At 39.2% G+C, this 27855-nt stretch overlaps 2 protein-coding genes across 15 annotated transcripts in view; both read left to right on the top strand.

Annotated features, from left to right (window-relative positions):
- Nucleotides 1-4940, top strand: part of atp2b2 (ATPase plasma membrane Ca2+ transporting 2) — a 115795-nt gene extending 110855 nt beyond the window's left edge. For 10 of the 14 annotated variants that reach the window (XM_067504281.1, XM_067504282.1, XM_067504279.1 and 7 more), the window contains one exon: nt 857-4940. In XM_067504281.1, the coding sequence (XP_067360382.1) occupies nt 857-1168 (312 nt within the window). In that variant the 3' untranslated portion in view covers nt 1169-4940. The remainder of the gene's footprint in view (nt 1-856) is intronic. The other 4 variants (XM_067504291.1, XM_067504285.1, XM_067504290.1 and 1 more) reach the window with 3 other exon arrangements.
- Nucleotides 4941-18086: 13146 nt separating this feature from the next.
- slc6a11b (solute carrier family 6 member 11b) overlaps nt 18087-27855 on the top strand; it is a 29034-nt gene continuing 19265 nt past the window's right edge. Inside the window, exons 1-7 of the mRNA XM_067504260.1 lie at nt 18087-18365; nt 19658-19885; nt 20623-20757; nt 21000-21140; nt 21290-21371; nt 23961-24093; nt 27198-27332. Coding sequence (XP_067360361.1) covers nt 19675-19885; nt 20623-20757; nt 21000-21140; nt 21290-21371; nt 23961-24093; nt 27198-27332 — 837 coding nt within the window. The 5' untranslated portion in view covers nt 18087-18365; nt 19658-19674. The remainder of the gene's footprint in view (nt 18366-19657; nt 19886-20622; nt 20758-20999; nt 21141-21289; nt 21372-23960; nt 24094-27197; nt 27333-27855) is intronic.

Raw genomic sequence — 27855 nt, 5'->3', positions numbered from 1 at the left:
CTGTGTGCTGGTCTCCATTTCTTCATCATCGTGTTGTCTTGTTGCATGTACTTTGTGTTTACCTCTTGTTTACTTCCTGTGTTCGTAATATCTTAACGTCCTGCACTCGCTCGTTGTCCTAATGCCAAATTTATTTTGCTGTGTTGTTTTGTTGTGACTTGTTTGAGCCAACCTCCATCAGACTGGACTCCATTCATTAGCTCTGTTTGGGGCCATGCTTTATCCACTCTGTGCTATATGTGTGTGCTTGTGTGTCCCATTCAGAGTCTGTGTGGATATTGTCCCAGGCAGTGCACTGGTACCTCCAGAAGTTTTTAAACCACCCGATTGGATCTTTCAGATCTAACCTCCTTCCTTCTTACTGATCTCGTCCACCAGATTTCTTCAAACTTGCATGTGATATTCTCCTTTAATTTTTTTCTGTCAGCATTCCATTTATTAACGTGGCTTGTTTCTAGGTATACAGCACATTGGACTAAAGCGTATACTTACAACGAGCGTTTGTTTTGCTTTGGTATTTGTTTTTCTTGAAAGGTATGGTTTTATTGTGTTTTTATGGTTGTGTTCCTCACGGTTTTCCTTAGTGCACGCCAAAATTGAGTGACTTGTGAACTGTAGTCATCTTGTGAAAGCAGAACACAGACTGCAGTTGCCTTCTCTCTTGCTGCTCCTTTGCATTCTCCTTCTCCTACTCCACCCCTCTGTCCTCAATGAAAGGCTCCCTCCCTTCCTCTTTGTGTCTTCTCTCTTCCACTTTTGTCTTTCTCTCACCCCAAGGGTCCCTCCAACCCTTCCATTTTGGTTTTGATGGCTCCTCTCATCGTTTTTCTTCTTCTTTGCTTCTTTTGTATGACAGATCCGCGTCGTGAATGCATTCCGTAGTTCCCTCTATGAAGGCCTGGAAAAACCAGACTCCAGACCATCAATCCACAACTTCATGACACACCCCGAGTTTAGAATAGAAGACTCCACACCCAACATTCCCCTCATCGATGACACGGACGACGATTCTGCACGGAGGAGGAGGAAGTACTCCAGCCAGCCTTCTTCCCCTAACAAGAATAACAACGCCATCGACAGTGGCATCAATCTTACAATCGACACCAGTAAATCAGCTGCTTCCTCCAGCCCCGCCAGCCCTCTGCACAGCTTGGAGACCAGCCTCTAACCCTGACCCTAACCTCAGCTCTAACTTCTAACATGCTTTCCTTGTAGTCTGGTGGAGCCTCCTCCAGACCTTTAACTGCAACCTTATACCTTGTCACACACAAATCTTTACACAATCCAACTCAGTCTACATCCTCCGGCCCCTCAACCCGCAATTTATCACCTATACAGGACAGGTCCTGTGACCATCCCCCCCGTCCCGTCCTTAATCTCAAGCTCTTAAAACACTTTTCTCGTCTCAAACTGGAGGAAACCTAAAGTAATACGGCAAGGTGAAAAGAAAAAGTAACTTACATACAATCAAAAAAGCGCAACAAAGCCACAAAACCTACACAGCCATCCTGCTTTTATGGTTGTATGTGTACGGCGGCGATGGTGGTATTGGTGTGTATGACTAAATGTGTGTTAGCATGTATTGTATAAGCGTGCTGCTGACTGCACATGTATGAACTGTATCTTTAGCTGCACTGGGAGGAGGTCGATGAGGAGGGGATAACTGCTGAGGAGTAAAAGTTTCAAAACAGGACACACTTTAAAACTCACCTTACACTCCTTCTCCTCAACAATAACATTGTCAATACTGATAATAGTTTAAATTAAATTGAAAAACATTGTTATTATTCTGATTCTGATTATTATTGTTATTATTATTGTTGCTCCTGCATGAATGTACATTACCCAAGTTTTATTTAAAAGGGTTTTAATTTTATTGACATTTTTTCATTCTGATGGGCTAGGCCTCACAGCAGACTGCTATTTAAAGACAGCTTCTCTGAGTTCCTGGCCCGCCAAGTTCCCTCTTCTGTGTGGCATGAACATGTATGCGACTGTAAAAAATTAATTTCATCCATAAACGGAAACGTGTACCAAGGTGGTTGGGCTCAACTTGCACAGTAGTTTTGCACCTGTCGGAAAAAAGGAACGCAAAATAATAATGGTGATAGCATTTATGGGATATATTCTATAAATATAAATACATATAAATATATTTAGAGAGAGTTTATCTTTGTTTGTTGGCATGTTGCCTTGTTCCTGCTTCAATGGCTCAAAATACTTTGACTTATTTATGTCTTAAAGAGAATGTAATTTGTTTACAACCTCGTAGAGATAAACTTCCTGGTTTCTACAAGGAGGGAGGTGAAGCTGAGACTCAGAAGGACCAGAGTTGTGTTGGTGTGTTATTACTGAAAACCATGTGCTGGGATTTGCCTGCTATCATGTCAAATATTGTAGATATTTTTAGAGAATTAACAAAAAGAAACCAAAATATAATGGGATACATAGTAAATGTGGAATCTTAGTATTACTCTGTATGATTGTTGGGATCAAGTTGGAGTGGCCTGCTTTTGTTTTTTGTTTTTTAAATGGAGGCCTCCTTTTTGTGACAGAGGGGGGATATTTAATTCTTTTTTTCACTACTACTTCTCTCTTCTTTTTTTTATTAAATTGTGTTTTCTTTTTTGTGCTTCAGCGCTGGCCTGGGGTCAGGGCTCGAGTCAAAGGCTGATATCAGGACCTTTACAGTGAACAGTCTTCTAGAGAAACCTGCTTGTTCAAAAGACTTGATGTTTTAAACATATGTGTGTGACCATGAAAAGGCTGCAATCAAGTCATATTAGAAATTTGCAAAGTTATATTTGGCTTAGCTGTACCGCATGGAAATCAGACTTTTTTGTCTGATTTGTTTTTGTCTGAAATTTGAAATATATTGTGCATCTTATTTTTTATTTAATTTTGATTTATTTTTTAAGAGTTTGTTTTCCTCTAGCTGAGAGAAACATACAGCCCCATGAAGCTGATGACATTTTTAAATCTCAAAAAAAGGAAAAACTGACAAAAAACAGAATTACAACAAAAATGGAATGTTGCTTTGACTCTTTTTATATATATATATATATATGTATATATACATATATATATATATATGAAAAGATGATCCTTTTCTGCACTATCTGGTTATGAATGAAAACTTCTGTGGTGTAACTCTAGATGTGCTTTTGTGTGTTTTAACCAAGCTTGTCTTCCTGCCGTCACAGAATATACAGTACTCTAGCATTTCAACTGTACTCACTAGTTGTAAACTATTTATTGTGCTTTGACCAATCAGACATTACCAGAGAGAAGTTACATACAGAAGGCACATTTACCGAGTCTTATTGCACTCAGAATGACAAAGCCACTAAACTAGCCTGTACTATTATTATTTCTAATACTAACTGAAGTCATTGGCAAGCATGAAATGATAGGCTCATTATGCAGCTTCAAAATTTATTTTTACTTAAAAAAATCCTATACACTAACATAGTATATACAATCATTTATTCAAGCAGTTCTATCTTTTTCCTTTTTTATATCCTCCTCCTCTGTCATTTCCCAGCTGATCAATCCATCTGGAGAGGGTGCACAAGCTTTACCAGTCAGATCAGGCGTGATGAAGTAACATGGACCATTTCAATAAAAACCTCTTATTTAAGTTAAGAAAACACAGTCTGGATTCTAATAATCTGCTTAGAAGCTGTTGATTTATTTTGTTTCTTTTCCAATGTTTTAACTTGACTATTTGTTTGTCTGTAAAAAATTAAAAACAATAACAAAAACATAACATCCACAACAGCATTTTCAATAAAAAAAAAAGAAAAACACTTAAGCCAACACTCTCGAACTAATTTTACATTGTAGAATTTAAAATATTCTTTGTAAATACAGCCGTGAGTCCAGAAAACCCCATGTAGACTGGCGTGAAAACAGGAATGCTTCCTGACTACATCTACCATCATGCATCACGAGTCATACTGCCCATGCAGCTGCTTGGCTGTATGTAATTAATCACTGCTCCTGTCAGAAACACGAAACATCCAAATTACATTCAAATAAAACGTGTTGTAACAACCAATAATTTATGATAATGATACAGATGATGATGCTGATGATGATGATGATGATGATGATGATGATATCAATGATACTTCTTGCAATATACTCTCACCTGCCTTGATGTACTGTATTTAGCAGCATGCAGTTTGTGGAAACAAAGAAAAAGAGAAATGCCAACAGATAACTTTTTGGCATACTTAGCCATTTATGGGTAAGTGATTTAAGTGTTCATCTTGTTTTTATGATTTTTTTTATCTATACAATAATTGTAAATAAAGAACTCAATGTCTTTGTTCATTTAATACTATGCAAATGAATGATCTGATTGTTACCCTCCCTTAATCCTAGAGTGTGTTGCTGGAATGTTTGTGTTCTCAAAAGTCACTAAACACAATTGTGATGTAAATTATTTTCTAGCTTCAGGAAAAAGTTAAATGATGATGACATTAATATTATTATACTATGAGGAGGATTAAATAATGGTGGTGATGATGATGATGATGATAATGATGATGATGATGATGAACTGTGACTCTTGCTGCTTGACTGTCCCATTTACCACACTCCTGACAGGAGCGCAAGTGAAAAACACAATAAAAACAAAAAAATGCAAAATTACTAAATAAATCTCCCAGAGCAGCATGACCCAGCATGGTGTGTCCTGGCCCCAGTGTGAACTGTCCTGTTCTGATTCGTTGTGCTTCACCTAACAGTGTCTACTATGGCTTTGATTGTTTTTCCATTTGATTAGTTTCAAAAAGGTTCTGCTTATAACAAGGTTTCAGTTTAGTTCAGTCAAAAGTAACTGATGGCCATGCGCACTGTACAGCAATTGCAACACCTTTGTTCAAGCCTGGCATATGTCATTTGTTGCATAAATTCACAATCTCTGTACCCTCTTTCCTCGCTGCAGTGTCTACTCTTTAATACAGACATAAAAAGGCTTGAAAAGCTGAACTTGAGATTGTTACAGTTAATTCATTTTTAGGTGACATTTACAATAAATTGCTACATAAATACGCACATGACTAATGATGCATAACCATGTTAGCAGCTCTGCGCATCTGTGGGTGCAGTGATTTGAGGCAAATGCTAACACTCGCACGGTAATGTTTGCGATGTTCACCGGTTTGCTGTGTTACCTTGGTACTATTTGCTAATTAGCTTTAATTGCAAAGTGTAGCTGAGGCCAATGGGAATGTGTTTTTGCAGGGTATGCAGATGATGACACTGTATGAAGGGCCACCGAAGTTAACATAGTTCGTCCTGTGGAGGGCATTTATTTTTATTTTGTACTTTATGGTGGTTCCAATACAGTATTTTAGAAGGGTAGCATGGCCAACAGAAAACAGACATTATTTATAATGTCTTTTCTTTCTTGTTAATCCTTTAGAAACTGCTCAGATGTATTTGTCACACTTTGTGTGCACTATGTAGTGTGGTGAAGTGCATCAGTCTTTAGTTAGCTTCATGATTAGTGCCTTAAGAACATCACACAGAAATAATTGTTTTATTTTGTCTTTTTTTTCCCCACTTTTATTCGGAAAGTCGAACCAATGTCAATTGTGTAACAGCATCAAATGTTTTGGACACTGTATTTGACCATGCTGCTGTAACTATGTTTCATTTGGTCACTCCACCCCTCGGCCGTACTCAGTGGGTCACTGTATTAGTGGGAATGATGGATAGGGATCCTTGTATAATACAAAGTTCATTGGAGGTGTCTTATCTAAATAGCTTAACACCACTGGATGGCAGTGTTTCACTAGAGATAACTAAGTCCACAGTTGCATTTCTGTTCTTCCATATAATGATCCCTGCAAAGTATATCTTGAAAACAGAAGACTTACACACAGGTTCATTACATAATTAAGGTTTTTTTTTTGCCATCTGGCAAAAGCACTACAAGCTGTGAGCACAGTATTGATATATGTCCTGATAAAGTTAAGATTACAAACATGTCATTGAGCAATTTTTCAGTCAGCTTTTCAGTCAGGTGATAAATTTGTGTAAAAAAATATAAAGTCAAAACAAAACCATGTATATATGATCTTCAATTAGACCCCAGTGCATTATACTGTACATATATAGCTATGGCAAATGAGAAATCCACACTCAGTTACCAAAATATATCTTACATAAATTATAATTTCAAATGAAAGGTACTCTTTGCTTGATACATGGTCATCAAGGTCATATTTATCATAAAAAAGATGCAAGCTATTGAGTCGCAGTGGTATCAGTGCATAACACGATGTGGATTATTAAACTGGCTGTCGCCTATTAAAACACGCTGAGCAGAAACCAATTCAGAACATTTTAAATGAGGCAGAGAAAACAGGGTCAACTTATAGTGATAATGAATGGTGTTTGTCTGCAGGTCGATACATGGCGATGATCATCACACATCACAGGATTAACAACCCTCGCATCAGGTAAGAACTAAATCTGTGTGTGCGTGTATGCTTCTAGTTGTAGATGTGTAAACCTTCTAGTTATTGCCATCCAAGTGAGGACAATTTTGGCAGTCCTTAAATTCTAAGGGCTGTCTAAAGGTCAGATTTTGTTTTAGTGTTCAGATTAGATTGGGGTAAGGGTTGGCTATGTGATCAGTATCCCTGAAGCCTAAATAAAGACAAGCAAGTGTTGAACACAGCCTAATAAAGAAATATTCCACAGGATTGAATATATAGTAGGTACAAATTAAACGTGTAACATACAGTAGTATTTATTTCTTTGGTTTGATTATATTGGTGAAGACAATACGTAAATGGAAGAGCTGTGACTTAACTGCTAATGCCAGCATGCTACAGCAACCTGATGAGAACATGCCAATGTTTGGTGAGGATAATGTCTACAATGAATATCTTTGTATGCTACAGTATTATGCTAAATTAACACTTGTTAACTAGCACTAAAGTAAGTGCAGCTGGCAATGGGAACATCAATGTTTTTTATTTAGTCATAAACAACACTTGTTAACTTGAAATTAATCTTGTTGGACTGAATGTCACTTTTAATGTCGATCAATTCATGGAAACATCATGGAAACTTCATCTAGTCCCCACAGTCAGTGAGCATTATCTCCTGTGGACTACTATATTTCAGATTCACCAATGTATTCATATTCATAAATTCATACTGCTGATTGCACCAACACGTTACTTTAAACACAGTATTTGACAGTATTTGTCCAGGAGTGTGTCGGTTACTCAGGCTCACGTGTGCAACATGCAGTGAACAGGGAACATTCAGTGGAGCTACCTTCTAGTGAATAAAATCTGGAAATTAATCACACAATGTTCAGCATGTTTTCAGAGTTAGAGATTGTGGCAGGTTTCTGCTGAAAGTGTCAGCCCTGGGAAGAGGTTTGAATCTAAACATCTGACCAGCTGAAAACCAAACTGTTTTCATGGCTCCATTACAACTGAGGGTTTGGCTAATGTATTAAGAGGGTCATAAAATTATCAAATAGTTTTTAATTCGGTGAGCTGACCCTTTAAAGAAGAACAGATCTGGAGTTTTAATTAAAAAAGCATTCAGTGTGAGAATGCTCACAATCAAATGAAGAACTCCAGAGATGCAGTGCTTTAGTATTAAGCCCATGTTAGCCTTAGCATTAGCCTGGTAATGTGTGTAATAGCATCGGCATGGGCAGCTGTGGCTACTGGGGTGGCACAGCCTGTGAATATAGAGTGGGCTCCCACAGCTCGGAAGATTAGCGCCCAAATGCATTCAAGTCCATGTGCAAGGGCCGATTTCCAGGAAGAATAGCCCTTTACTGGGCCCCAAGTTGAATCCTGCTGCTTCCCTTTGGCCCAGTAGAAAGCTGCAGTAACTGACAGTCCTTTACAATCAGCCAACACTGGTGGAGGTTGTTGGACTCTCGTTCTTTTTTCCCTCTTTTGCTCCGAAAGGATTGATTTTGAAATTACTCTTTCTCTGCCCACTGTGTGCATGGGCTGGTATATTTGTGTGCATTCATCTGGATATGTGTGTGTGTTTGCACGCACAAACACACACACGTGCACATGTTTGAATACCAGTCTTGGCAATTGTCTTAATGGGATAAGGGGAGACTATGGTTCCTGTTGCGGGGGATGGGACTGTGGGAATGACATGGGAAAACACACACGTTGCATTCATGGCACTAATCATCTAAAATGTTGGATGATTAAAAACAAAAGTGATCTGGTTACTTGTTATCTCCAAAATATATATCTGTAAGGGCTGTAAATAGTCTGCTTGCATATGACTAAAAAATAAAATATATAACCTCAATCAAAAAGAAGGCACTGATTTATGTGTCGGTACATTCATAACTCTAAGGGTAAAATCATGAGTTTAGAAGTAGTGATATTAAACATTGTTTGGGGTGTGTGCATGTGTCATGATTATGACCAGCAGGGGTCACCTGTGTCCTTCAGCCTAACAAACCTGCTGGTTCACTTGTTCCCACCTTTTCTGGCTTGTGACTCCTAAAACATATCAGTATCAACATGTCGTCACGTTTTTCTTTATTGTGTCCAATTGCTCTTTGAAATCTCATCAACCACAAACCAGATAGTATCACCCATGAAAATTATGTCTGAACTTTGTTACAGGAAGCTGGTAAAGCTGTTGTCATGTTGTAATTTCAGATGCGAACAATATTTCAAAGCTTTCCAACAATAAAACCTCACCTGTAAAAAACCTGCTGCAGCTTGGTTTTGACCAGTTTTTAGCTAGAACACATTCCACAGTTGCCACATGATGACAAAGTTAAGTGACAGCATTCACAGAGAAAATGTCAAAGGTCATCAGAGAAAAGTCAGTCAGGCCAATCATGATGATGATTTAATTTTTTTAACCACTGCCACTAATAAATTTCATTATCATGCATATGTGAATAGGTAGTTCTAAGTATTTTCATTATTGATTCATCTGTTTTTTTTTAATATAAAGTTGTTTAGAACTTTGAGAAAAAAAAGATTATAGATTTATTCTTAAAACACGATCTTATGTACAAGAATAGTAAACTGAAAAACGCACACTTTTTTAGAAGCTTACCCAAGAAAATGGTTGTGATTTTTTCTTTTATTTATTTTGTATCTATGAGATCATTAAACCAAAAAATGAATGTACAGAACAGACAATTCATGTTGTCAGTAGTAAAAAAATTTATGTGGATTACATAAAACACTCATAAGCAATGATGAACATGTATTTTGCTGCCAAATAAATGTATAAATTAGATTAACGTGTCAAATTGAATACTATTTGTGTGTGCTCAGAAATGCCTATGGTTTTACTGAAGCATCTGACGTCTGATTCAAATTCAATTCCCATGAGGACAATTAATCACTGAAAAGGCTATGTTTAAATGAAAACCCCTCAGGTTCAGATACAGCCATCAGCTCTTGGTGAACAAGATCGTGGAGACAAATTTGCTGCTCTGAAGCAGACATCCCAGGCAGTCTGGGAGCAGACACATACACACAGTTACACACCTCAAAGTCACACGCAAACACGTTGGGTTTGCACACTTGTTCATGCCACCCAGAGACACACTCACACTCAATTCTCCAGCGACAGCAAATGGACAGCTCTGTGATTACCGTCCCACCTCTACACCTCACAGGTATAATAGCCTCATTCCCCCGCTCATTGTGTCGATACCTAGATGTCAGCCAGCGCTAAGTGAAATGATGAATTCGGGGGAAGATGTGGAGGTGTCATATCTCCCAGACTGATCAACATTTCATCACAAGCTAGAGTTGAGCTTTGACAGTGGAAGAGGGCGATGGACAAAGAGAGCACCAGCAGATAGTATTTGTATGACCAGTTTGTCTTCATTACCCATGGTCCACTGCACCACAGGATGAAATAATAGCTCATGCATCAAAAGGCTGTCTGGCAGGTGATTGTGAAGACAAAACTAAGAATAGATGAATGTACAATTGCACATCAAGATAAATATAACCAGTCTCTCGTGAGAGCTCTAGAGGTTGAAAGGCTTGAATAAAATAACCTTGGTGCTCATCCAGTCACTAAGTGTGTGATTGAATATGACACATAATAATAATAATAATAATAACAATAATACTTGCACTTCTGGAATACATCTGGATACGTTTCACCCTTCAATGCAGTTAAATTCATTGTCCAAATTCGCAGTCGAATTCACAGACAACAGCAACATTTTCATCCCGAGGGCTGCACGTTGTTGCATGGAAAAAAAAAAAAAAAAACTTAGTTGAACTGAAAAATGTGGTAAAGGTTAAAATAAACCCAACAGTGAGAGACAGACAAATGAAGACATCTGTCAATCTTTGTTGACCAAACCAGCTACTTTGTCCTCTTTTCGAGATTTTGTTAATTGGCATCTTTAACAAAGTCACCAAGCTGCCACCTTTGCTTTTGGGAGTCATAATTTGAATGGCAACAACAGGTTTTTTCGAGTAAATGTTTGTCATTGCACTGTCAAGGTGATTGAATCAATCTGTCCATTCTTTGCTTTCCCTTTATCACCAAATGCTTACTCAAAGTTTTACTTTAAGACTTCAACACACATTTATAACAGGAAAGATGTTTTCATATAGTTCAAGATCAGTTGCCCCAATGCAATGACTGCACCACTAATGATGACTATATTCAATTTGCAGTGTGTGTTCCTGACAACAACTCTCATTGATCATTAATATTAGGCTTCTATGTTTTGAACCTGGCTCCATGGATTCATCAATAGGAGCATGTAAAGCCTTTCAGTGCATCCCAGAAGTGTAGGCTGGAGTTCTAGGTGCCAGCCAGTCAAGTTTACACCAAACCAGGAAAGAGGAAATAATTTTGGATGAGTCTATTATGTAGATAAAAGATGATTTAAAGAAAAGTAAGATTTACCTCAGCTGAGACTAGTAATCAGGGTGGTTCATACTATGAAATACAGCTCAGACCAAAGGCACAAAACATATGTGGAGAGGGGATATGTCCTCCTACATTTAGCCATAGGCTGTGTTTTGACTATAACAGCAAAAGCACACCTGTAACTAAAGGTCCAGCATAGTCACAGATGCCACTGAGACAGCGTGCACAGTCAGCCCTGAACACAATGTGACCATCATTAGCACATCTCTGTTTGACGGTGAGAAAGGTCTAATGTGCTTGGGGCAAAATGCTGAACAGAGCACAATCGCTATTAATGGCATCACTTACACCTGGAGTGAATAATATCGCTTCAACTTCTGATTTTACGTAGCATAATAAGGGAGCTGCGCTGTCTCTGCCTTGGTTTTTTTCTTGCCCTTGTTTGGCAGCAATCCCCGTCTCAGTCCTGGTCTCAGTCTGTCGTCTCTCTCTATGCTGTGGTCACACTAAAATCTGCTCATTTATGTGAATGTGATACAGGGTGAGAACTACCCCACCTCCTTCAATTTGTTAAAAAAAAAGTTCAGCCTGACCCATGAAATAATGAGGTTTTCCTGTGTCCAGCTGCTTTGAGGCAGGAGGGAGGACTGACCTCTCTTTCAGGAAATAAACTTTGTCCAGCAGAGAAGGAGAGATGTTGTTGCTGTAGTGAGTTTGAGAACAGTCACACAGGTGAAACTGTTTCATGTGTGGACTGTTGTTTTTAGCTTGCTGCTATAACTGCTGCAGGTTATGTTTACGACTCTACATCCGGTCCCCTCCTGCTTCTGGCCACAACATGCATGTAAATTTCACGTTCAGCACCTTCAGCCACAGTCTTCAAGCTCCCACCACCTCCCATTTCTTTGATCTGTTTTCCCACCATTTCTATGTGGCCTGTACCTGTCTACACACACTGATGAAGGTGTCACTGCTCTTTTTTCCCAGGGGCTGGGGCACCTTGGCTCAGGGCCTTGCCTAATCTCAGTAGGGTCACTCCATTTGGCCTTGCCTGTGTGCATGCTCTTTAAATCCAATCAATCCAATCCCCGTTTTTCTCCAAAAGAAGGAGAACAGAAATGAGGAAACCTACAAATGCACTGGGAAAACATGCAAACTCCAGCAGAAAGGCTGCAGCCAGACAGGGATTCAAACCAAGGACCACTAACCACTTCACTGCCGCGCTGCCCATCGACATACACAATGTGTACAACATACACTTTTGAAATCCTATAATGCGATATAGAGGAGAGATTGGACTGCTGTATTTTTATGTGTTGCTGCTTTATTGAAGTGCATTCTGTTAGTATTAGTATTCAGCATACCAATATCAGCCCTCTCAGCTCTATTGGCATGTGCGCGGGGGTGTAGCTGGCAGGTCTCACTCACTGCTGGGTGGCCTGGGTAGTAGCTACTCAACGCCTCTCTCTTGCCAAGCAAAGAAAACTATTGGACGCTCTGAGCAAAGCAGTAAGGTGAGGTCAGTGTGTGTGTGTGTGTGTGTGTGTGTGTGTGTATGAGTCAGGCTAAATTATCAAACGATCATTGTTTAAGTACTGCTATCTGATACTCTCCCACCATTGTTGTGAATGTAAATATTACCTTTTGTTGGACACCAGTCTCAGTTGTTGTATGGCAATAAAAGAAAGGGTGAATTGAAATGGACTGAATAGAAGCAGTGGATTGGCTGCAGCTAGTTTGTTGAACCTGAGTTTGGGATCTGTTCGATGGGTTCTTTGTTGAGCATTTCCCCTAGCTTCTTTTCTCTTCGCTTTCCCTCGCAGTTTCTTTTTGTTGTTGGTGAAAATTGTGCATCAATGCAGTCCAAAGCTTTCTCAGTGAAGTGACCCGTGTTTAAATGTTCTGGGGGCGTCTTGTTGAATTGCTCAAACAAATTGCCGTTGATATGAAGATGTGGGTTGGTGTCTCTCTTGAGCTGGAGGTTTATACGCTTTTGGAAGTGTAGAATTGCGGGGCACTAAGTGGCAGGTCTGGCTGAAGTTATGACTTTGTCTTTTGTCAGTTTGGGTCATGACTGTCAGTGGGCTGAGGTCCAAACATGCCAAACATACTAAACTAAACTAAACTAAACTGCAGATTTAGAAACTTCAAAGTTTACACAAAAAGACTCTCTTTGGTGATTACTCTATTTCAGTAGTGAAATAGTCCTTTCACTTCAATCCCAAGTCTGCTGTCTGAGGCTATTCTCCCTTAACAGAACAACGACAACACCTGTGAGCTTTGCTAATCAGGATTTGGCAGATGTTTGAAATCGGTGTGTTGCAGCTGTAAACAGTTGTTTTGGTTAACAGAGTCATCACCAGTAGCTGTCTACTCCATCCAATGAGCTCAACAGGTCATGCTCCGAATCACAACCTGCATGGTTCTCATTTGGTAAACATTCATGTGAACCAAAAACTAAAAAGATGAGAAAATAAAAACGATATGATCACATGAAACAATAATTAGATGTATGAAAGAACAGTATAAATAACTAGTGCTCTAGTAGAAGTATTACGACTGCAAAGTAAACAGGCCATACTATTAGCAACTTCAGATATTGACATTAAAATAGTGGAAACGTCGCTTAGGTGCTGTGATATGGATAAGATGATGCATCCCCAGCACGCTCCCGCTGGTGGTTACACTGAGTATAGCTATGGATCTATGCAATTTATCAATGCTTTCTGGCAGAACCTCTTCAGCTCCATTAGTTGGATGGGAAGTGTCTGTGAACTATCTCCAGGTTTCTCCACAGATGTTGTTTGGGGTTAAAGTTATATCTTGGGTTGGGCCCCTTGAGAACAAAGAACTGTCTTGAAGCCACTGTCTTGTCAGTATTCTTTATTTCATTGTCTGAACGGCTGTCAACCCGTCTCAAATGTCACTCGCTCTGGAGGAGGTTTTCTTCAAGAACCTCTCAGTATTTGGCTGCATTCATCCTGCTCTGAACTCTGACCAGCACATTCTCTGGCCTCTGCAGAGGCCTTCTGAAGCTCTGCTAGTGGCCATTTTGTTTTTGGTCACCTCCCTGACCAAAGGCCCAGTTACTCATGACTAGAAACAGTTATCGAGGCCACCGTGCTTTGAGGATAAGTTAAAGCTTTGGAAGCGGTTGTGTGACCTAGCACTGATCTACAGCATGACTCATCACTAGGGACAGTGCTGGAGGGTGATGTGTGACAACACTGAGCCAAATAAGAAAAGCCATTCAGAAAAAAGTGGACGAACGTGTGAAAACACACCCATGCAGTTAACAGTGCAACATAGATCCGTAAAATGCAGTATGACCTCAATGTGCATCCTTTGCATCCCACCATCCTTTACTTGCATTTATCAAAATATGTTCATGTTAATTTAAAGTGAAACTACACAAGACCGATGCTTCTTTCCTTCTGGTGATTGTGACATGAAAACATTCAAGGAGGCATGTATGGCTCATAGTTCCCAGAAACAGGAGGTGATATGAACGTGTCCCCATAACGTTATTAAAGTCAGAATGTATTAATTCACTATTGTAATGTATTTCCTTTTAATAAAGCTGTATTGGTGCTGCATTTACAGAGTGTTGGTTTAGCAGCCACGTGGGAAAATCCATTCACATCAAACTCCCACTTTAATTCTGAGTCAAAGATCTGCAGATTTTCTAACTTTTGGAATCTCTCCCATTTGGTGTCAACACACCAAGTTTCAAAAGCAATACAAAACCACTATAACTGACAGTTAAAGATAGAATTTAGTTAGTTTTCAATTTCTAAAACATATAAAAGAAATGCTTTTATATTGTCATTATGGGCTGTTGAAGATTGATTGGTCAAAATTAATAATTTCAAATAGCATTTACAACACAGTAAAGTTAAGCAAAGCAAGTTGTATACAGATTCAAAGAAAAATTAAGCAGCACCTATAAAGTGGGCAAAAAAACCCAAAACACTATATAACTATATAACATCATGTGAGAAGATGAAGGCAATGCAAGCGGACATCTTTATCCATTCTTTTCACTGTGTTGTAGTTTTCAATTCTACTTCTCCTTCATTTTATAGCTCTCTGCCTATTTTTCTTTAACCACTGTTGTTTCCTTCCACCTTTGCCTCTGACATACTGCAGCTCTTTGAATCCACCTAATCTCTTTGCTCTGTCTTGCAGCATCTTGTAAAAGACTGATGATAGGTATCCTAGCAACAACCACCCTCCCCCACACTGTCTTAACTGGACAGCAATATGACTCTGTCCCTTCCCACTCCCACAACCAATGAAACAAGAACTTTGAAGAATCTTGCTTGTTCTGGAGTCAGTAGGCCAGGAGGATAGTGACTAACCTGTTGCCATCTTTTCAACAGGACATCCAGTGCTCGAGTAAAAGGTTTTCCATTTCTGAGGTGCCTTCTCTGAGCCATCTCTCTCTCGCACTGACCTTCACAAAGTTGGCGAACGGGGTTTGTGAATACACCGCACAGTGTCAGAAGTTATTTGTTGTGTATATAAGCAAACTCACTGCCCCGTGGCCTCAAGCGGCATTTTGAAAAGCATACAAAGAGCGACAATAAGTAGCAGCAAAACAAGAACACAAGCCTCTGACGCAGCTCTAAACCTGAAAGAAATGATCAGTTTTATTGTCCCTGTCTGATGATATTATACAGGACATCACAAATAAAGAACTTGACTCTGCCTGAAAGCCACTCTGAGTGTTTGCCAGCCGCTTTGGGTGGCCATACTATTTATGCAGGGCACTTCCTTTAAGCTTCTAATGACGGGTGACCCTTGCGTGAAGGGATTTCTTAGAGACTAGGTCAGGCTTTTGGAGTCAGGGGAGTTCCTAGTGCACCGAGTCTATCACGCCTGGAAACCGAGCAATCAACTTGTGCATGAACAGACCTTATAAGCACTACAAACTCCCCTTTCAAGCCCATAAGGACACAATTGTTTTAAAACAGCATGGGTTATTAAGACTTTATGATAGGCTGATCATTCATCATCAGTTGCTGACGAAAACAATCCAATGTTTTCTTTTTAATAAGGAAATCCATTCATAAATCTAGACTTGGGTGCAGAGTGACTTCTAGAGGAGACAAAGAGATGTGAGTTGGTATGCAGGGAGCAAAGGCCCAGGAGCAACTACATCGACAAAGGGAACCAAACTGTTTACATCAATTTATAAATCAAACTGGGTCACTCCTTCTTTGGAGATTAGGACTTGACTTCCCATAAGTCTTGAGCTGACAAACACCTCAGGCAAAAGAAGGTGTTTAGCCTTCCATTATGTTCCCTTACATGACAATAACAATAAAAGACCATTTTCGATAAGCATGCTATTAGTTTATTTAACAAAAAACGCTAAATATAAACACACATTATGGACAAGGATACCTTAAATGTGGTTGTTGAAGAATTGTGACCAAAAAAGCGTTGAAACAGTTGAAAAACAGTTGAAAAATAGGCTCACCAGCGCCCTCTGGTGAATTTTTACAGTACTGACTTTTATTTCTAAGCCAACACAGTAGTCGCTGAAACAAATATCTCTGTGATTAACCAGTATAAACCATTTTAACTCTGTTAATGGGGGTGTATTGTAAAGTAGGGTTGTAATCGAATTCTATTTTAATATAATATTTAAAGTATTTATCATCTATTTTGCGCCGCTGTACATTGAACATTTATTGCACATGGGAGGAGGATCCGCTGAGTATTATCAATTTTGTTTTCTGTTATCGTGTTCAGGTTTTTTTCTTGGGGGGGGGGACAGAGGGTGTTGCAGCTGTACAGATAAGTAAGGGGCCTTTAAAGGAAATGTGTGACATTTGGGCTAACTTTGTTTATATCAAGTAATTTCTCGTTGAAGAAATTATTCTTTCGCCATCAAGACGAAGACTAAAAAATTAAATCAGCTCAAAATTTGCAACTGTATCAGTACACACTCACGTTGTTATCTGCATGTTGTTAGGGGGCTCTGGTATTGCGGTCTTCTTTAAGTAGAGTACGTGTGCATGCTACACAACGTTCAGTATCTTCATCCAGGCCTTAAATTAAGCCTTATTCACTTACTTACATTTTCCTATAAACTTTACCATTGACTGAGTAATTTCCTGCTGGGATTAGGATTTCCACATGCTTCCTCTGCAGGTTTTATGTGAGGCCCCCATGAACAGGTGTTTGTGTTGTTGTTTACACTTTGTTGAGCATGTCTTAATGCATCTTAATGTTTACATGCTGATTTATGTAGCCTATGACATTCAAAACTTGGAAGTTAGAAAACAAGTTTTAAAATAGTTCAGGGCCTCCTTTGTCACTTTTTTTACTTCATATGCACCAAATGTATTAAGTGGGTGACAGGCATGGCTTTTAAAAAACTGTGCAAGTAAGAAATTACATGGTATTTGTCATTTTGCCTGATTCCAATTAAAAGTTCTGAATCTTGTTTATATTGGGTAGTTCTTTAGCTGTTAGAGTTTAAATTTGTATTTTTGTATGCAGCAATGAGCTGTGTTCACTGATAAAGGTTTTCAGAGGTGCTTCTGCCCCACAGTGAATTCCACTACTGTGTCACATCTGTTTTTAATGCACTGGCCATGAAGGCTTGAGAATCACAACCATTCACAATTAGCTTTTATTCTTGTCCTTTGCATACAGAGATTGTTTTGATAATATTGTGAACTGCAGATGATGAAACTGACTGTAAATTTCCAGTAGATGTAAATATTGTCCGTGTAAACATTATTGTCATCATCTTTTTGCTCTTACAGTCAAAAGATGTTTTGAATTAATTGAATCATTGCATTCTGATTTACACTTTACATAATTTTGCAACTTTTCTGGAAATCGGGTTGGTATAATAGGGAGGCTGCACGTTTGATATTTTAACAACTGATTTTTAAATTCAGTTGCGACAACTAAATTCATACTTGACTGTATTTGACTAATCATCATGTTGTAGTTGTTACCATATCTCACTGATTCCTACGCATTTACGATTGGTTAATGTGTGATGAGAGGCTATTTTTGTTATTTTCTGAGTTTTTGGAACAACTGCGATGCTTGAACATACTGTGCATCATCGCTGTCCTCCCGTTTTGCCCGTCTCCCCATCTCGTCCTGCTTTCTCTGTGCCGGGATAACGCTGGTGCGAGAGCTAGATTGGTTACCACATGGCTTTTATCCAAGTAGAGGCGCTTGAGAGTAGACCGCTTGGAGAGTGGGAGCGCAGTCGCAGGTTATCCATCGCCTGGTGCAAGATCTACCGTCTCTCTGCCACGTCTGGGATCTTCTTTTATAGACGCAGGCAACGCGGATCCAGATTATTCTCGGGTATCACTTTTGCCCCTCTCTCTCCCTTTTCTCACTATCTGGTCAGGATCAACCATCCTGTGTTTTGTAAAGGAAATTGTTAGTGCGCATCATCGCGGGAGCCACAAGGAGGTTTGCCACTGTTCCATAGGAGACTGGTGAGTAGAGCAACACAAGTTGCATGTCTTTAATTTCTGGCCTTGCATGGTCATTTTACCACTCTTATTTCTTTTTGAGTGACATGTGATTTTTACTGCTAACTTGCATACAGTAAAGAGAAAGTGATGAGTGGGTTAATTGATTTTATACCTTAATTGCATTTCAATAAATTATTAGGTTTTTGCAGATGTCACAGCAGCTTTTACAACTGTTTTTGGATTAGTTAGATGAAAGCTTGTTTTTAACTAGGCTTTGCATACTGAAATAGCATTGTACTATTCAATGTCTCTTCTGTTTTATTCTAATCGGAATCCAAAATCAATAGTTAAGAAGATATTCGTGTGTTATTTAGATTTCTGGCTGATAAAGGGGGCTTGCATTTTTATAATCAGTGAAAATAATTAGACTGCTTTGATTGGATTTTAAGTTTCCCATTAGTCTGCACTATTAGATGGGCGTGGTTTTGCATTGGTGGGACAGTCCCATTGAGATTCACATATCCCGGAGAAGATTTTTTTTCAGGCCAACCAAGAAGTTAGCATTTTACTATTTATTTTTAAGCACACGCCAAAGGGATTTTTCCATCGGCATTGGGATTACTGCTAAAATAAGATGACGAACACTAGTTTACGATACATAAACGTTTTGTTTAGCAATATTATCACACAGATTCACAGCATTTCGTTATTATTATTTTTTTTTACCTTAAATACAATCATAAGACATATAAAGCTATTGTTAGGCTATAAACAATCTACACTATGGTCGCACTACTTTAGCGTCTCACTAAATTTATATGTGTAGTTTGATTTATTGTACTTACCTTTTATACAAGAACTTGTCTTCTTACAGTGACCCGATAAAGTTTGTGGTTGCGAGTTCTAAACTCAGCGATACTGTAAAAAGGGATTAGTGAACGATTCTGCGTTTCCGACGTGATGACGTTTAATGTCCCCGACAACCTGTAGTCTCACTTAGCCACTTGTTAGCAACGTCCTTGTTTAAGTTATGTAAGTGCTCCAAAATACCGTGAGTGGTGTGTTTGGTGATTCATTGTATGTCATAGAATAAAAAGTGACTATCTCTTGATCTTGTGTTGACTACAGGTTTTATTTCAGGCCTTAAAAAAACAAACATTCAAACATACTCATGAATGGACGAAGGAAACGTAAATACAAAAATGCTAACTGATTTCGAGGTTGTAGGACACATTCCGACGGCACTTTATTATATGTCTACTTATAAGGTCAATCTTTAAAGACGTTAAATAATTGTGCGTATCTTTTTTTAGCGGGCTGCCGGAGCGTCATGACAGCTGAGAAGAGCGGGCCCGTTATAAACGGTAAACCAGAGGATGGCAGAGACCCGGAGGGGTCCAGCTCCACCCTTGACAATGGGGAGTACAATGAGAGGGGCCACTGGAACAACAAAATCGAGTTTGTCCTGTCTGTGGCTGGAGAGATCATTGGGCTGGGCAATGTCTGGAGGTTTCCTTACCTCTGCTACAAGAATGGAGGAGGTAGGGAGGTTGTTCTTGGCTGTGCTTGTAGGCTGAACATTAACAAGCAGTTTAGATAGTAGGACTCTTTGATTGTTTGTAAGACCAGCTCTCTTTGCAGGCATGTGGGACAAAGTACCCTACTGTACATTTAAGAGGGTATTAAGCAAATCTGAACAAAAATACACAGAAATTAATTTGATTTTTTTAAACTGTACAAGACACTGGAAAGTTACAGAATAAACGCGGTAAGACAAGCACGTGTGTTGAATGACACCAAAGCATGAGGTGAATTTCACAGAATTAAAAACTGAGCAGACAACAGAAGTTTCAAAATATGATGTTGTTTGCAACATGTCAGTAACAGATGTGGGCTCCTTTACAATGCGCCATGGGACTGGACCCGTGATGTCATAGTGAGTGTTTTCATCTCGATGTTGTGAAATCATTCTCACACACTGTAGGTGGGTGAAGATATATTTTAATAAACTCTAAACATGCATAACATTATGGCCCCCTGTGCAATTTAATCCAAACCAGTACAGTGGCTCTGCTTGATTTCTACTTTTACAAGGTTATAATTTTTCAGGTTTTAGGTTGAAACTAAAGGTTATAAATCTACTATGTGTTTATTATTGAGGTCAAAGTCGGTAGTGGACATGTACTGGAGTGCAAAATAACAAGAGGTGGTTCTAACTACCAACCCGTGTGTATTGTTGTGATGTTCATGTATTCGTTTTCTTTTTGTGTCCATAAAGGAGCATTCTTTGTGCCATATGTAATCTTCTTCATCTGCTGCGGTATCCCTGTGTTTTTTCTGGAGACTGCCCTGGGTCAGTTCACCAGTGAAGGAGGCATCACCTGCTGGAGGAAAGTCTGCCCACTGTTTGAGGGTAAGAATGAACTGTTTTTTTATATCAAGTTCCACTCAGGATTTTTTGGGAAACAATTTTGTTAAGCTAATGGAGCATCACTTTGTTTTCCTGTGATAATCCTTAGCCCTTTGTTTATTTTTATCACATGTAAACCTACTTTAACGGGTTCCTCACTAACATTGGTCCTCGCAGCTGTGATCTTCGCAATAGTTTTAAAAATGTAGACATTCACCTGCAGTTTCTCATCTTTTCCTTTTCAGGTATTGGCTATGCAACACAGGTGATTGAAGCTCATCTAAATGTATACTATATAGTTATCCTAGCTTGGGCAATCTTCTACCTCTTCAACTGCTTCACCACGGAGCTGCCGTGGGCTGGCTGTGGGCACTACTGGAATACAGGTAGGTGGAAGAAATACTGCTTAAGGCTGGGAAATCTTCTTGTAACCACATATCATTGTTTTTGTTTGTCTAGAGAATAGTATAGAAAACTCAGATATAATGAGTTCACCTGCCTACAGTGTGTTACCAAAAATAACATATTTCTACAGAAAACTGTGTTGACTACTATGGAGAAAATTCCACAAACATCACAAACCCCAACGCAACTTCTCCAGTAATTGAATTCTGGGAGTGAGTACATTTTTGAACTCTAACTGTTTTACTTCACCTTTGTGTTGTGTCACATTTGTTGATCTTCATTTAAAATCATGCACTCTTTATTTTTGCACAATCACAAGAAAAGAATATACTATGATGGTAGCTTTTATTGCTGTAGATATCAGATATGAAATATTAATGGAAATGCCATTTGCACTAAAACTTGGATGTGGATGCTTTTTCATTTCAGTCTTTAACATATCAAGTCATTTCATGTCATTCACTACCATATTGTTAAAAGGCTGACCTGCCGACAGCTCCAGACTGTTTCACAGACTCCCTTGTAACCTTTCCCCCAATAATTAGTCAGTCCTTTTCATATTTGCGTGTCAGCAGGCCCTAGTAGCCCAGCTGTCACCCAGTTAGAGCCATGTGTGGCAGTGGATCAGGCCTTGTCAGTGTGTAATGCTGACACACTTCTTGTCTCACTGCCAGTGCACTGTTGACACTAGTGGGTCAAATCTAATTTTCATCCCACTTAAGATTCTTTTCAAATCATTTACTGTTTTGCAGTTACAGCAGGGAACAAACAATTTGTTGTCTTTATGCTGTAACTCCTTCAAAATTGAAATTAAGTAAGGTGACTGGTGTAACAGTGATGAAAACATCAGATCTGAGCCTGTAATATAACCCTAACCCTAGAGAAAGATATGCTAAAAGAACCACGTTGCTGGCAAAAATAACAAACGAGCAGGTTTAGTTTATACCATGCCATGGCAGACTGGTCTGATTTCGACTCTATGTACAGCATAACGAAAAGGTTGCGGTAACCTAATCATGCTGGTTTTTTATTATCTTTATTAAATTACTTTCTACATGAAAAGAAAAGTGTTCAAGACGGTGGTGAGACCAGGAATGTTGTACAACTTAGACACAGTGGCAAAGAATAAGAGATGCTACCTCCAGCAGAGCTGCTGAGCTTCAGGTGTTGAGATTCTCTTTGGGAGTGACGAGGATGGACAGGATCAGGAATGAGGACATCAGAGGGACAGCTCATGTCAGATGTTTTGGAAGGGAACAGCCGAAAGAGAAGGAAGGAGAGTATAATACTAGCTGCATGGATTGTTTGTATGTTGTTAAAAAAGATTGAAATTATTTGTTCGACTTTGCTCGACATGTTCTGTAATATTTAAACTGGATCAGGAAGCAAGGGATTTTTATTTGGCAAAAGCAAATACATATATTCACTGAAGCTAAATAAATTATGCTCTCTATATGTAGCTCTCTATACCAATATAAACCAAATTTACATAAACATATGAAGATGCATGAGTATTTTTACACACATTAGTGTGCATTTTGCCCTTTTCTGCTGACCAGGAGGGACAACGGGCTGTGCTGGACCTAGACTGTGGCCAGCCACCAAGAACATGTCATGATGATCAATGGCTGGTCAGGAGCTCTGAGGGTGAACTTGGTGGCAAAGATTTGGCAGCACCATGTGGCTCTATGGCTGCGACTCTCCCTTCTCATCTCATGAATGCTGTTGCTTGGCTATGCTTCAACAAACAGGAAATGCACCGTTGAGAAGCTATGATGTCATTATCACTGATAACATGCATTATCAGGATGTTGTTGTGCATTTAAGAGCTGCTTCTCAGTATGTCCTTTGTAGAAAGCTTTTATGACATCTTTCCTTCCGAGCTATGATGCTGCCTACTGCCCTGCTGCATAAAAAGTTTGTGAAGTAGTATTCCTCATTGATTGTCTTCCCTTTGGTCAATCTGACATGATCCTGCATCTCTTGAGCACATTGGACCAGATTCTACTTTGGGCACAAAGAAGGAAAAAGGAAAAGTAGAGGGGATATTGCAGAAGGGAGAAGGTTTTGTTGTTGCATGTTACTTTGCACAAGCCCTTCTGGTTTATGTATGTAACCAAATGGCTGTAAAAAATGCAAAGTGAAATAGAGATGGAGAGAAGTAGTAATAGCATAAATGATCGCCCTGCAATGCTGTATATTCCATGCAGTTGCTCGTCCCTGACAGTAGACTAACTAAGAGAAAGTGAATGTTTTAGTCAGGATGGCTTTATTTATGATGGTGCTGTGGTACAGGCTAGGCTCTTCTTGAGTGTCTGGACAAGTATGACTACATTTTATTCCGTTATTCTTTTGGAAAATATAATTTTTGGCTTAATGGGTTTCATTTTTATTTCACAATTTATTTGTAGGACATTAAAATAACCCATTAACGAACTGTGCTAACTAACTGCAACATCTACTAACAATTTTGAAATTGAGTGGAGAATGGACTGACTGATATTCTCAGGGGTATGTCTTACCAGCAACAGAAATGACATTACTGTTTATATTTAGCTACTTCAAGCAAGCATTTATTTTTCATTAGGAGTCTCTCTGTGTTGTAATTTATTTAGCACAGTTTGCACTTTGCAATTTGCAGAATCTCGTTGAAGAAATACTGCTTAAGCTTTTTGTTTCCATTTTTTCACAAAGCATCTACAGTGAAATTTACTTATGTGACACAACATCCTTAAAATGAACAAAATGACACAAAATCTATTGTAAATCATTAATTATCTGTGCTTTTGCTGCCAAAACAGACGCAGAGTACTAAAAATATCAGATGGTATTGAGCACATAGGGGGAATGCGCTGGGAGCTGGCCATGTGTCTGGCCTTGGCCTGGTTCATCTGCTACTTCTGCATCTGGAAAGGACCCAAGTCAACTGGCAAAGTAAGATGCAGTAATGCTTGTTTAATTCTGTGTATGCCTGCATATGTACCTGTGTTTTTGAATTCAGTTGAAAGTGTGGTATGAAAAATCTTTGTGTTACTTGTGCTGTTATTAGCAAGCAACTCATGATGGAGGAATTTGTACTAAATATGAATTAAATGTATGCCAATTTACTGCTGCTGCCAGTTTTTAATTTTCACTCTAAACAAGCCACAAACTAAAACACTTTTCCTCCTTGTCCTCAAAACAACTCCCGCACAGGAAGACAGTTGTATTCTCCACTGGAAGTAGAGGACAAAAGGGTGTCTGCACCACCCACTTCTACCTTTCCTCAAATCACCCTTTCCATTTTAATGGCCTCTCGTAGTCTCTTCTTACAAGCTTTAGAACGACAGCACGGACTCTGCACGTTGCTTTGGGTGCTCAGTAGCCCAGAAACTCCTCAGATTCAGTGAGCCAGAATGAGTTGAGAAATGGAGATGGAGTGAGAAAATGTTAGGAAAGAAAGAGACTAAAGAGAAAAGAGGAGAGGTGTGTAAGGAAAAATTAATGGGCTCACATTCTACATAACTGGGAAAAACAGCTAGGCGGCAATGCCTATATCTCCCTGAAGTGTCTTTTGTTTGGCTGTGAAGTAAGAGGGGAGAATGCTTCTTCATGGCTGGGCTTTAGCAGGCGGTCCAAGATTGATTCCTGTATTCACTAGAGGAAAGGAGAGCGTTCATGAGGAGCATGCAGAGTATATCCACAGCCGCTGCTGCTTCTCTTTCTCTCTCTCTTTTGCTCTGAGAAATTAACCACAGCTTGCTCGTTGCAAGAGAGAGGTGCATTCTTCTTCACAGACCCTGCAGCCCATTCACTTCCAACTTTGCTAAGCTGTTTGCTTTTATTGGCCATGTTTGCCAGCCTTTCTCACTTTTAAGCCCCCGTTAGATTTACTGCAAGGCAGGGGCAAGTTTGACCAGTAAATTTGTGGCGGCTTAAATGTTTACCCGTGGTGAGCTGGAAGCAGTGTGTGGAGCTTCAAAAGTTCATGGAGAGATTCAATATTGTCCTTTTCATCTCCAGAGAGATAGGAGGAGGAGAGAGAGGGAGAGAGAGAGAGTTTAGGTTGTGTAATCTTTTTATTTGACAAATTACAGGATGGATTTGTTAGTCAGGAGACAAGCTTTCCCACACTTTTTCTGTTGACCACACTCGGATAAACAGAGCTTCGAGCAGAGGTATTTTTTTTTTTTTTTAAACCAATCTGATTCCTAGTGTTCAAACCCAGATTCATTAAAAGGTCTGCAGTTTCTGAACGACTGAGAAAGCATAATTTACCCTCCTTAGATTGTGAACTTGGATTTCATGTGTAATATTGCCACACACTAATGCACAAACTGTTTGCGTGCTGGCATGTGTGTATGTTCCACTTTATCTGTGTCTGTAGCATGTTCACACCCATTTTTATGTTATGAATGAAGGTGTGTGTGTGTGTGTGTGTGTGTGTGTGTGTGTGTGTGTGTGTGTGTGTGTGTGTGTTCACGCAGTTCTGTGCATGCTTCAAAGACAAGGACATTTTCCCACACTGCCAGCATCACTCCTCTGGGCTTCTCCTGTTTAAGAGATGGGGCCAGAGGAGCCTTCTTTTCTTTTGAGTCCCCTGGCCTGGCTCTGCTCTGTCCTCAATTGGACTTTGACTGGATGCCAGCAAGCCAGGGGATGTATGTTGCCTGCCTTTGCCTTCCAAGAGGCCAAGGTCTTTGTTCAAGGGGTTTTTTAAGTGTCTTGAGATGTTGAGCACAATTGTACCAAACCTGAACCTTTCAATAAAGAGGATGGTTAGCAAGCACAAGCTACTGTACAGAAGTACAGAATAGATGATCTCAAGGGCTGCATATTACCATACCCAACATGTTTACACTGATTAGCCCCAACATTAGTACCACTGGATGGTTTTAATATAAAAATAAAAAAAATAATAAATGTTTTTTTTTTTTTAATATAATGAACTAATAAATGCTGATCATTATAAGTTAAGCCCTGCCAGCTTTCAGTATAAAGTTGTCCACTTTTAATAACAGTGATCTTTTGCCCTTATTTTTTAATTACTGGATAGGTTTTGTCATAATTGCCATAATCCAAATTGTTTAAGACACATTTCTTTCCTGGTTGATTATTTTTACTTCTGTTATTTAAATAAAATGTGGATAATCTTCTTAGTACTTCTAGGTGAGTAAAGGTTTGCTGTGGTACTTGTAATGAAGATTTTTGTAGATTTTTGCACTTTACTTGTATTGAGTTGTGTATTGTTTAATTCTACCACCTCTGCACACATTGTATCTCAGTTTGTTGCGTGTAGGTCTGTAAATCTGCAGACTGTTAAAAGTGCCATCCTGACCCTTGTTCTCTATGACATCATTAGGTTAATGTTTTGACTGATTAGAGTATATCTCTCTTACATAATATTAATGTGATTTTGCAGGATCTTGCCTTCCACACTGTGTGGTATAGAGTGCTATAAGCTTGCAATATAAGATAGTGTGTAATTTTTCATATAATGCTTGTCAAATGCTGCATATTCTGGAAATGATGATTGACATCCAGCACTTTAACTCCATCTCTCCTTTTATTAAGAAATTTAGTGACACTTACTATTAAAAATAGCCAGAATGTGTATTCTGCCCAGCTTAATGTCAAGAGCTTATGACAAATCATGTGCCACAGAGACAAACATAAGTATCATTTCAACATTTTAACTTTTTTGGCAAGTGGAAAATGGGAGAGAATAAGGGAGAATGAAGTACAATAGTTGAAAACTATTGAGCAGATGAGCAGAATCCGAGACGACAGGCAGGAATTGAGGGGAAGGGTATAAAATAAGACCCTAACCCACAGACAACTGAAAGTGGGAGATTTCCACATGCCATACCCTGTGAAAAAAACAAATATTCACTTGAAGAAGTAGCTAGCCACTATTCTCCTGCTGTCATTCACTGTTTTCCTTACACACCTTACATTGTAGCACATTTTGGTTTTACTGCTTGTGTTTGTGTGCAAAGTCTCTTTAATCTCTGCTCAAATTAATTTTCTATATCTTGTTTGCGTATTTGTACCTGTAGGTTGTGTATGTGACAGCTACCTTTCCTTACTTCATGTTGTTGATCCTGCTGATCCGAGGAGTGACACTGCCAGGAGCATATGACGGCATCAAATTCTACCTCTACCCGGATATTTCACGCCTGTCAGACCCTCAGGTAGGCTCCTGTTTTCTATTTTAAACTTCAGTTAAAGCCAAATGTGGTAGCATTCAGATAATACCACCTCTTGGCCTGGTAAACAACACTTCTCACATGTCACCTGAAGGCAGTTATTGTTGCTGCTTTGGTTTTTCGTTAGGAACTGATCTAAAGGCCATTTAGATACAATGTCTACAAATACAGCCCTAAGCTGTGACAGCTTTAAATTTTTTCCGATTGGTTGCAGAGCTGGGACTGTCCAGAAGCCTAGTTCTGGTGATAGTGACAGGGTGATGCTTCACATCAGGGGCCCTGTGTTACTCTAACTTTATATATTTATATGATTATCTTTAAATCCTGGACTTCCAGAAACCCCTGTATTTGCTTTGTATTGTTCTTGTGTTCTGAACATATGATTTTTTTTTTTACTGCAAGCTAAGGCCAGCATAATAATTTGTTGTCTCAGACTGAGTGTATTGTGGTGTATGTTTTGTCGGCTTATCTATGAAAGGCAGAAGGTATATTAATAAAGGGGCTGAAA

This window comes from Channa argus, chromosome 5, assembly GCF_033026475.1.
Source record: "Channa argus isolate prfri chromosome 5, Channa argus male v1.0, whole genome shotgun sequence".
In the NCBI taxonomy this organism is placed as follows: Eukaryota; Metazoa; Chordata; class Actinopteri; order Anabantiformes; family Channidae; genus Channa; species Channa argus.
This window is presented reverse-complemented; position numbering and strand designations above follow the sequence as displayed.